Raw genomic sequence first — 12,129 nt, 5'->3', positions numbered from 1 at the left:
TCTCCCTGACTTCAGTCATGGCATTAATAACTTCCAGTCCATCTCGTGCTTACTAAAGATCATATCAGATTCATTCAAATTCATGAGGAGAAAAGAGCGTAAAAGATCCAAATCATTGTCGTCACTCCAAAACCAAATGCACTCACACACCTTCCAGTAAGCCTCCAGTGGTTTGATGAATATAAAGATGTCGTTGCTTATGTTAACAAACAGTAAATTGGTCCATTATTTTCAATAAAGATTGAATTGTGATAACATATTTGAAAAAGGAGTTGGATAACACTGGGGGGGCTGCTTGTTCAGAAGGAAAGGATAAAAACAAATTTGAAAGCATGAACTTTTTGCTCTTTGCTATAGGCAATCATTCCAGTTCTTATTCTCTTTGTTTCCTTTTTACATCCCCAAAGAATGACAAACACTTACCTGTGCCTGTGCTGCATTGTTTTGTAGTCCTGGCACATACTGTAGTAAAGACTAGGCATCTGATGACAAAACTGTGTTGCCCGTAACTTGCTGTACTTTCTCAATGCCAACATGGGCGACTAATATTCTCACTCCATGCTGCAATAAACAGTAAATCAAAACAGATGAGGGCTGACGCCTTGACAAACCACATTTATTACTCAAAATCCCAAATGACTACAGACTGAATTGTCTAAAAATAATCAGTTGTGTGAAGCCATGTCTTCATAATTATTTGCCCTTGATGTTTCCTTGAATCAGTCACCACTGCTGGTCTCTTTCAGGGTGAAAAAGGCAGAGGAGAGCTTCAAACAAGCCAGGCAGAAGGCTACCTATAATGTGACGACCAAAAACGCAACTGGAATAGTACGCCATTTTCTTCTCTCTCTTTTTTTTTCACCTTTCTGCTCTTTCTGTCTTCTCACTCGAAGACCATGTTGTTTAAAACTGCCTGTCTGCATAGGAAATGTGAAGGTTATTGGGTGTAAATAACTCCCATCTATTTTTGTATTTCACAGAAAGCAAAGCTGGGTAAGAAGATATGAGGCAGAAAATGGATAACAGCCGCTGAGCTTTTAGCACGAGCGCAGTCTACCATGGAGGATGTTAAAAATAATTTGTTTTAAGTACTTGGTCGGTTCTTGAATTTAAGTGGACTTAATACAAAAGATTAATCTGCAACCAAACAAAAATCTTAAGTCATTTTAGCAGGAATATGTTCTTAGAACATAGTCTTTTTAGCATTATTTCCAAATTGCATCTATTTTTTTAAAACTTTGGTGTAGTTGTGTTTCAACTTTTTTTGTGCAAGTTTCCTATCATATTTTTATTCCAAAAACATTTTATTTTTAGGTCTGGTGAAAGGCACATCTTAGATTTTTATATGGGAACATGGTGCCTTATTGAAGGGTGGAGGTAGCAACTGAACAATTCAAAACAGGTCTTATTTTTCCAAACCTCTCATGTAAATAATATGCATGATAAAGAGAATAATCAATTTTACATGGTCTAAAGTGGTTTGGATTTAGTCAATTTCACACGAGTATCAGAAATGTCTGATGGCTGAAATGTTTTAGAAGCAGGACCTCCTCTATTACCTTTTGTTATTTAAACCCACACATCCACATGGTGTGATCTGATGATTTCTATGTTTTTCCAGTTAAACAGCATTTTTTTATTAATATACTTTATTTTAAACACAATCCTACGCATGTAATTCATCTTTCTAGCTGTGTGACAGTGTGAATCCCTTTACATTAGACATGCAATTGAATCCTGATCAGATTTCTTTTTTACATGAACAATACCAATACTGTTTTTAAATAACATTGAACATAAAAAGTGATATTTATTGAATAAAATCAAATATATAAATTTGCATTGAAACCGCTGGTTATTTAACATTGTCCTCTTTTGATACACAAGTGCATGCACGCTAAAGGGAGTTGTTTTATATGAAATAGATTTAATATATTTTAAAGAAATATACTTACACACATACATATATCATACTGTATACATTTCATTGCACAACCATTACACAAGCTGCAGTATATTTTGCTCAACTTGCAGCCAAAGCTTGAGTCCAAACAAGTTGAAGCCACTGTCGTGGCACTTGAAGTTTCTCTATATCAACCCAACGCAGATTCAGTTCAATCAAGATGCTGAAAAGTAATGGTATGACTGCACACAAGGCGAAAACTGGCAAGGTAAATGTCAGTTCATTTGCAATGAAACAGTTCATATCAAAGAAACAAACTAGTTGCACTGCTCAGAAAATATAATTTTAAGATGCAATGGTCAGCATGATCACCCTGTGTCCATTAGACTTGTATCCCTTCAAAACATAAAATTTGTTACAGCTGGGAGACAAAACATACCCACTGTTCCACCCAGACGGCTGTATACCAACTTCAACTTGAACAAAAACGATTTCTAAAGTGATGAGACATCTTGGCCGTAAATCTCTGATTAGTTCAATGCTGCCTTTATCACACAGGTTTCTTATGTTCAGTTTTTGTTGGACAAGCCATTTTTACTGACTTGACAATGTTCCTCACGCCTTACTTTGGCAAGTAATCTGACAACAAAAATCTTTTAAGGTAGTCCTTCACAGTTTTCCATGACCGGTCACATCCACAGACATGCATCGACACTGTTTGACTCTCTGCACCTTGCGATGTCTGAAGGGGGGCTGCAGATCTGGGCAGTCTAACTGCACGGTGAGCTGTGTGATGCGATGTGGCCTGCAAAAGGAGCAGGACTGGAAGGGCTCCTGGGCCTTATTGTGGCCCTTTCTTCCCGACCCTGAAGCTTGACCTCGACTGTGTCCATGACTCGAGCTGGGACCCAGATGCCGTGGGATGTAGAAGGAGTTGCACTGGCCGTAGCAGAAGCGGTTGACCACAGTGCGGCTGCGGCAACCCTCTTCACTGATTGTCTGGCGAAGGGGTTGTGTCTTGCACCAGTCTCTTCGGAGGTAACGCCGCTCAGTCACAACTAGGGCCTCTCGGCTGGAGGACAGGACTTCTGGTTTCTGCTGCAAAAGTCTGTGGGGGTGATCTGCAGACAGGTTTCCTTTGGCCTTGTGTGGGGATGGTATTGAGCCTTGAGGCCGGAGCTTTTTGGCCTCTGCAATGACGCAGAAGAACCCAGCAAAGAGGATGGGGATGGTGATTCTCCACAGCATTCTGCAAAAAAAAAACAAAACAATAAAATGTAAGGTAAAAAGATGCAATTTGCTGAGAACTTTGAAGAGATTTTATTGCAAATTTCTCTTTTAGTATAATTCTAGATTAGTCGGCTCTGGATGTGGAATATAACAAGTGGAAGATTAATGCTGTTTGGTTCCTGAGTCACCCAGGTTAATATTTCACATTTCCTACTGAATCTCTTTTCACAATTGAGTCTAAGGCTGTCATTATTCTGAGTCGTCATGTGAGGTTGCTGTCAAGTATACAAGGCAGATTTATGCGCGGTGCAAATGGTACCGCACATAAAGAAATCCTCGAGTCCAAGAAGGAGCAGAAGATGAAATAAGATACCTATTTTTTAGGGGTGAATGTGGTGTTGACTAACAACTCTGATCTAAATGAATGAAAATACATCAGTTCTATGCAGTGAATGGCTTCGAGTAACCAGGATTCATAAAGGAATCTGGATATCACCTGTATGCAAGAGGGAATAAGACCCAAATGGACTTCTGCCAGCCTAAAACAACTCCAAAACTCAGAAATCTCATAGGAGTTTGTATATTTTATCAACTTTAAAATGTTATGTTTGCATTAGGCAGTTTTTTTACTCAGGAGATGAGTATTTAAACTGGAAATTGACCATAGGACATGATGCATCATGAATTATCTTCCAGTGTGAAATTCAACCTTTCTTTTCAAAGGAACAATCACAAAATACTGTTTTAAGTTTAAAGCTTTTTTACATGTTTGTACTTTTCTGTTAGGTACATAAGTTCTTTTGGTACATGTTTCACTTGAGGTCATTGGTGGAGCCTTATCTCCAACATTCACTTCCTGTGTAAGTAATTGGCCAATGAAAGAGATGGCAGATACGGGTCCATGAAGCAGTGATGGTGCATTAATAACTGATGTTTTGAGACTGGGGTTCTGTTATGATATTGTCTACAATGAGTTTATTTCCACACTAATCCCCTCAACATGATGCGACCATGTACAAGACTCTGAACCCAGTGTTCCCTGTTGCACTGAGCATTTGGGTATGAATGCACGCACATTTTTAAATGTGGCTGAGTAAACGCAGCTCTTTTGTAAATCACTCCGAGTAATCCATATGACCATAAAAGTGCTGTAAAGGTTTAGTCCATTTATCATTAACTTCTAATGGACTAATCATTTTGGGTGTATATTAAATGAATATGGCCTTCATTTAATATAACCTGGGGTTACAGTTTTTCAGCAGAGTGAGGAAAAGCAGTCGCACACTTCCAAACATGTCTTCAAGTGTGGTAGGCCTATTAAAGGTGAACCACCTATTTGCAGTCCAACCCTGCAGGCATCATTCAGAAAATGAATCCATCACCAGGGCCCCCATTTGTCAGCATCTCTGTGTTATTACTTCTATTTGCTTTCCTCTCGGCTCTGCAACTCTTACAAAAATAAACAAAACCCGACCATCAAAGGATACACTTAAACACCCATAACGAGAAGGGGAAGTTGATTTTATTGGTCCCGTTGCTGAGTAAAATAATTAGGTCTTTGCTTACTTTACTCATGAACTATGCCGCAGATATGTAAACAAGCATTAGAGAAGCCCATCTGCATGTTATTAGGGGAAGAGTTGAGGAATTGTACAGTTCCCCTTTGGGAGTCGACTTTTTTCTTTTACTCTGTGGTGATATACTGTGGAGAAACCTGAACTGAGAGTGACCCATGGTGTCCATAAATGCCATTATGTATGATACTAGGGCCAGATCTGGAGAAATGATCTCTCTGCCATTCAGGATGGAGTATCTGCCTGAGTGCGCACTGTCAGTATTTGTGCCAGCACATTTTTGACCATCACTCAAGCATCTTTTCAACAGATGTTGCTCTTGACAAGCATTGCATGACATCAAGTCAGAATTTCTGATGTGAAACCAAACTGCCTCAAGGACATTGGCGGCTGCTGCTACTCGCAGACTCTTCTTTGCTGTGCAAATTCGTACGCTCGCCGCCTTCCTTTCTTGGACCTGCAGCTCAGTCTGACATGGAACAAATTACTTTGTCACAATCCACTTTGTTTTTAAGGCTTTTATGTTTATGTTTTTCCCGTGCTCTTTGAGTAATTGCAGCAGTGTTTCCATAAGCTAGATAGCAGCTGTTTGCTCGTCTTGTAGAGATGTTGCATGCAGACGCATCTTTTCTCTTTTTTTTCTTAGGATGCCACACCATCACACACGAGTCAAGAGGTTCAAATAATTGAAGAGGAAGACTCCCGTTGGCTACTTTCATCACCTACTGCATCCAGGAGTCTGACCTCCGTTTTTCCCACAGTGATCTATCTTCCATGTAGAAGTCTCATTTAGCAAAAGCTCCATCAACTTCTTCACTGATGACAGCCATTTTAAATGCAGGAACCCCTTGCCTGGGGATCAGCATCTGCATTCACTCAGTTTTTTCTCTTCCTGTACTCTCAGATATGCCCTGTAACTTGGAGATTATCCAAAGTCTATTTCAGTAAAGACTGAAGACTGACGGGATTGTCAACAAGTGTATCTCTAAGAATTTAACTATTGCATAAAAGTACTATACTTCTTGCCAGTCATCTGAGAAAGTGAAAGTCATTTTAAAGTGAGTCATTACACATTGCGTAAATAGTTCATGGTTTTAATTTGCTCAATTTTAATTATTATTACGACTTTCAGGTAAAGAAGTTCCTGTCTCAGAGAGTTGGATCACATTAGATTAGACCAATCAAAAAAATTATGTTTTAAGCACAAATGTCAGACTTCTATGATGTAAATTTCTATGCAGTAAAAACTTGGTTGGGCCTCCTCTTGCAGAAATTACTGCATCAATGCACCATGGCAAGGAGGCGATCATGATCATGATGGTTACCTTCAGGTCATCTGCCTTGTTGGGTCTGGTGTGTCTTATCTTCCACTTTACAACGGCCCATAGATTTTCTATGTGATTGAAGTCAGCGGAGTTTGCTGGCCAATCAAGAACTGGAACATCATGGTCATTGAACCAGCTTTTGGTACCCTGGGCAGTCTAGGCAGTTGGCAGGTTCTGATTGAAAATGAAATCAGCATCTTCATGTGACTTGTCTGACTGTAGAAACTTCACACTGGACTTCAAGCAACATGGCATCTGTGCCTTTCCACTTTCCCTCCAGTTTCTGAGATCTTGACTTCAAAATTAAATGTGGAATTTACTTTCATTTGAAAAAAGGATTCTGGACCATTGGGAAACAATGTTGCTTTTCTCCTAAGCCCAGGAAAGACGCCTCTCACATTGTCTGGTTTAGGAATAGCTCTCTGTTGCAGAGAATGCAACATCTGTTGCCCATGACAATCCTCTCAAGGTTGTGCTTGTTGCTGGTGGATCCTTTCCTACCACACTTCTCCCTTCCACTCAATTTTCTGCTACTGGGTTCGATACAGAACTTTGTGAACAACTTGCTTCTTCAGTAATGACCTTCTATGGCTTCGCCTTCTTGTGAACGGTGTTTATTGCTGTATTCAGGACATCTGTCATATCAGCAGTATTCCCCATGTTTGTGTAGCCTACTGACCCAGCATGAGAGATTGCTGAAAAAGTGAAAAGTAATCAACTGATTATGGTTTCACATAGTAAGTCTCAAATAATGATCATTTTTATAGCATTCTAATTTTCTGAAACACTGGATTTTGGTTTTTCATTATCTGTAAGAGAAAGGGCTTAGAATATCTGTCTGTGTAATGATTCTATATAATATGTGAGTTTCACTTTTTGTGACTGACAGATGACTGTCAAGAAATATTGGACTTTTATACAATGTTCCAATGTTTTGAGATGTACCCGTGGATAAGGAACATGACTGATGAACCGTGCAGCTGGCAGCTCAGGTTCCTTTCTACCCCAAACTCATGCTGAACACAACAGTCCCTGGCAACCTTTCCTCATCAGTTTCTGTGGGAAAACAAACTGAGGTTTTTTGGGTTGGGATTCAGCGACTTTGGGGGAGCCCTGAGGTGGAGGAGGGGTGCTTAGTGGTTTGGGGGGTAGAGCGCAGAGGGATGAGATGATGAGGCAGGCTTGAGATAAACAATCCTCTGGGAAATAAAACCAACATCTCTTGGGCTCTGTGGACATTCAAAAGACCCACATTTAAATAATCGGCCTGCTTTTTCATTTCACCTTGACACTAATCATGGCACAGTCATCGAGACAGAAGGAGACTGTGGTTTCCAGTGTTAATCTTCAGACAAAATTGAGCTGGACCTTTTCCGTATGCTAAATACTAATATTGTGCACAAACACAGCTTTATGTTTTACCAGAACCACAAATTCTTTGGATTTGCTTCACTGAACTGTGGAAGACCCTGGTTCCAAAATTCAAGCCTCTAATGAAATTTCGAATACCAGAGAGGCTGTTGAGCCCCACACAAATCTTCTTTGAAAACATCCATTATCGTGAGTGGGAACGCGTTGTGTTTTATTTTTTAGAATGGCATGATAATGCCATAGTGGAGGTTTATGTCTGGAAAACAATGGGTTCTCTTTTCTAATCATCTACTGCAGTTTCCAGCTTGGCTCTTGGATGTATGACTATTCCAAATATTGGAATACTACATCACAGAATAAAGAGAAGTTTTTCAAAGTCTTTCAAATTTGTACACACAGATGTATTTCCTTTAAACCATGTGTAACGTCTTCCCAGCATTTCTTCAAAGGCAGGTTAAAACAAACAAAACATGATGCCTCAATTACTGGTGCGTCAGAAAGTCTCACACAGAGACTGGTAAGTGCAGTTAATTACAGTAGAACTGCATTTAATTCACCGTGCAGCACAAACCTCAATCACTCACGGCTAGCCACACGTGCACACGCACGAAGGTCCACACACACCAGTGCCTAAACCACATGCTTGCTGTCTCACACAGACTAAAACAGATATACAGGATGTACAATATAGAAGGGGAAAGGGGTGTAGGGGAACGGTATAGAGAGGTAAATGAAATGTTTTCACCCTGAACCAATTACACAGAAAGGAACCATGTCATTATCTGTGTTTGCAGATTGTATTTTCCCAAACTACACTTGGTTGTTGGCTCCTTGACAGTTAGTGGTTGGAGGCTCTTTAGGGGGGCTTTGCTATGTAAATGTGTCTAATTCCAACATTGCCAGAAGGCCGCTTTAGGCACTCAGGGATGCCATTTGTCATCACAATCCATCTTAATAATGACTCTCAACCCTGATCTAATGCTTACGAAATTAAGTAGTGGCAAGTATAAAAGGCGGCGGCTCTCTCTCAGCAATATTAAATATTTTACTGGAGAGTGAAGGCAATTGAAGATAACATGATAATACAGGTATTCCCATAGTTGAAGAAGTTTTTAAATGGCAGTTTGTTGTTTAAGACTCAGTAAAAAAACTAATTGATTGAATTAAATGGAAGTTAATCGCGATTGTCCTTTGGTTTTCAAAGTTGATAATGAATTTTTAAAAGCACTTTTCTGAAATTGAGTCATGCCCACTAAAAGAGGAAGCCAGTAATATTTCTGGGTGGCATTCATAGCTGGACTGTCTAATACATCTCTCACTGTAACAATAGAATGGATTATTTTCCTGACTTAAAAAAAAAAGAAAATCACAAATTGATTATGTGGAGAAAAGTGAGACTTGCATTAACATTGTGTTGCTCTATTACATAAATCATTCTGATAACAGAATCTTAGGAAAATGATGATCTTGACACCCATCTACATTCAGAGTAATAATAGGGGTCAAACTAAATAAATTTTGTTTATTGAATTGTTGTTTTTCAAAAGCATTCACTTCCCATATTGGTAAATTACAAGTAGATTGAACTTGCCATAGAGCACTTTTAAATCCCACAGTAAGTTGTGGGTTTATTCAATTAGGCTTACAAAATCCTATGCTCAGATCAATTTTATTCTATCTTTTTCCCCCTCATTGGATAATTCATGTCTCAAATGTTTAATTTCTGAGTTAAAATTGCTGATGTACGCTTTGCCTTCACAACCTCTGTCTTGAGTGGACATCGTTACACTGAAAAAGTAAATGTAATGTTATCACTGGCGATTATTTGCTCAGTTCTCAGCTGCTTTAAGTGCCCTTTTTTTCTTCTCTATTTTTCTATCTGCAATTTAGACATAAATAAATATAACTGTACATTATGTACTAGAAAGCCGAATCTTCTGACTTCGCAGTTGGGAAAGCAACGACAATACTCAGTGAAGTCAAATTTTCTCCTTTTTTCGAAAGTCAGAGCTCGCAGACCTGGCGAGAGTTCAGTGTCCAATATCGCTCCAATGCGTAAAGCAAAGTTTCCATTGCTAACTACTCGATGAGAGCACCCAGTGCCTCTCAGTGTGATGACAATAAAGACTAATCTGTTCTATTCTAAAACCCAGTTTTCTGATTTGCTAGAATGACACACTCAGATTGGGTGCGATGTTCCAAAGTTGGAGCTCCGACTTCTGAGACAGAATACAAAACTTAGCCACAAGCTAGAACACAGTTGTAAAATTATGACCTTTAATGTTTAATTATTTTCACTGTTTACCGTTTTGTGATTCTAAAGTTAGATATACAGTACAGACCAAAAGTTTGGACACAACTGTGTGTCCAAACTTTTGGTCTGTACTGTATATATTTACAAAAAGCTTATGAGTCCTGAAGAACACGCCACATATAAAATATGTCATGCCATCAGCATTACTATCCATAAATTGTGTTCTCTCTTTTTGTTAAATCTCCAAAGAGAATTTTAAATAAATTTCTCATGCTTGCCCTTAGGGCATGACTTAGCAGAGAGTAGTGAGCCGACAAGCCTCTGCATGCCAGTGTTTATACTAGCTCCTCAAAACCATATTTGCTTCACGTTGTAAATGTTACCACAAGTAGATTACTTTAGATTTACTCTATAATCTATAATCTAAATCATTTGCCTTAGTTTTTCTTTTGAAGGAGCCTCTTGACGTTCAAAGCACACGTTTCATATCTTGTCCAGGTATCTGTGGCAAACGTCCATTTAAAACTGACTCGGGGAGGGGGCAGCTTTCTGTCACTAAAGAAACAGCAGTGTGTCTGTACGCTAAATCCTCTTTGACATCAGATCAAGTTGTACAAGGTGGTGCAGTCGCCGGAGCTGTAAGCAGGATCAGAAAGCAAACTCCCCACCATTCACCAGACGCATACCGTAGGAACACACGCATTCACCCACAAATATGTTCACACACTCGCTTGGATACGTGTTAGCACACATACGATTCAACATGGACCCAGACAAACTGTAAATATACACCTGTTCGAACGAGCAACGAGATACAGACCAGGCGTGGGGGTTAAAAAGCAAAATACAAGTGTGCTATGTTCATCATTACGTTTCTTACTCTTCTTTTCTGCTCACTGGAAAATACTTTTAATCTCTTTAAGAGACACAGTACAACTTGCTGTCATCACTCTCTAATTCTCTTACTCATAACACTAATTATCTGCAACCTCCAGCCACTAATTACAGTAATTCAGTTGGCACTTTTATCCAACGGACACCTTAGAGGTGTACTTTTTTTCTTTTCTTTACACTGAGTGACCCTGGTGGGAGTCAAACCTGAAATATGGAATAACTGCAGAATGTGTGCTGTTCCAATTACGTGGTTCTGTGCTTAGTCACCAAGACACTCAGTGAGTCACTCGGTCTCACATTCACGTGGGAATTGTCAAAGCAGAGCTCAGAGAAGAACAATTTTTTTCCCCCCAATTAAACTGTAAGGTATGATGTAGCTGTATCCTCTTATGCTCTGTAAAATAGCTTACAATTAAAATGTTACCACCTCATGTGAATGTTAAATCGGAGTGACATAATCAATCAAAACCCTATCGATTTTACATTTTACAACTTTGCATCAATTTGAAGTCGGAAATGTTTACTACCACCGACTATGCAAATGATTTTGGGGAGGGCAGGGAGAATTTCAACTTGCTCGTTTGTATACATCCTTCTCTAACCCCTAACCTTAACATTTACAGATGTGTTCTCCATATTCAAGCATGACATGTGATCCATTTACCTCTCACCACAGTGTGCAGCAGGATAACGACGTGAAGATACATTCAAGGGAGCTCATCCACCTTCAGTGGTCCTTGTGTCCGCTTCCAGCTTTTGGTTTCCATGGCAATATAATCTCTAGTATCCTCCAGTTTGTCCTTGCTCCTCTGTCCTTCACAATGAATACAGTAAAAAGTGCTAAGCCTGCTCAGTTTCCCATTGTCCTGGGTGTGCAGCACCTTATCTGCCTGTCTTCAGTAAGTCTAAGGTTTTCTCCTGTTTTTTGTTTTAGGTTGACAAGAAAAGCTGCAGTTCAGTCACAGTAAGCCCACTTCTTAGTGCTGTGGAGACTGTCTGCACTCAGTCTTTGGGAGGGTTTGAGTCACTTTAAAGCCTGCCTTAGTTTGAATCCCTTGCACCCCACCTCCTTTCTTAAAACTGGGAGGGTTATTTCCTATTGGCCATGTTCATTGTGGGAATCGAACCAAAATTCATTGCTTTAGTGAATATCTGTCTCAGTCAATATACCTCAGTCTGTCTTTTCTCCGGTCCAGTCAGTTTTCAGAGGAAAAGGCTGATTGTTTGCTAAACCACTTCAGGCTGACTAATTAATCCATCAAGCACTTGAATGAGAGATCAAGCTTGTCAATGCAGAATAGAGACCTTGGCTAAGAATAACAGTCTTTCCCAAAGAGAAATGGCAACGGATTAGGCTATGTGGAAGGGTTTATTTCCCATAAGCTTTTATAAGTATTACTGTGTTACAACTTAAATCTTCAGTGTATTTTATTATGATTTTATGAGAAAAACACCTTAAAAATCAGTGAATAATTGTGCAGTAGAAAGAAAAGGATGCATGGTTCACATTTAAAAAATATGAAAAATGTGCAAATTGTATATTCTTTATTCTGATAACCTAAAATAAAAAAGAGTGGA

At 39.3% G+C, this 12,129-nt stretch overlaps 2 protein-coding genes across 2 annotated transcripts in view; one reads left to right on the top strand and one right to left on the bottom strand.

Annotated features, from left to right (window-relative positions):
• The window catches only part of LOC102237893 (formin-2-like), a 44,291-nt gene extending 42,732 nt beyond the window's left edge, over positions 1-1,559 (top strand). Inside the window, exons 17-18 of the mRNA XM_014472437.2 lie at positions 747-828; positions 981-1,559. Coding sequence (XP_014327923.2) covers positions 747-828; positions 981-1,007 — 109 coding nt within the window. The 3' untranslated portion in view covers positions 1,008-1,559. The remainder of the gene's footprint in view (positions 1-746; positions 829-980) is intronic.
• A 231-nt stretch (positions 1,560-1,790) lies between these two features.
• Positions 1,791-11,581, bottom strand: grem2 (gremlin 2, DAN family BMP antagonist). Its single transcript, XM_005808832.2, has 2 exons — positions 11,216-11,581; positions 1,791-3,152 (listed from the first exon to the last, which is right to left on the bottom strand). The coding sequence occupies exon 2, from the start codon at positions 3,149-3,151 to the stop codon at positions 2,573-2,575; it is 579 nt and encodes a 192-aa protein (XP_005808889.1). The 5' UTR covers position 3,152; positions 11,216-11,581; the 3' UTR covers positions 1,791-2,572.
• Positions 11,582-12,129: the final 548 nt, after the last annotated feature.

This window comes from Xiphophorus maculatus, chromosome 22, assembly GCF_002775205.1.
Source record: "Xiphophorus maculatus strain JP 163 A chromosome 22, X_maculatus-5.0-male, whole genome shotgun sequence".
NCBI lineage: Eukaryota > Metazoa > Chordata > Actinopteri > Cyprinodontiformes > Poeciliidae > Xiphophorus > Xiphophorus maculatus.
Note: the sequence above shows the minus strand (reverse complement) of the source record. Positions and strands in the feature narration are given on the sequence as shown.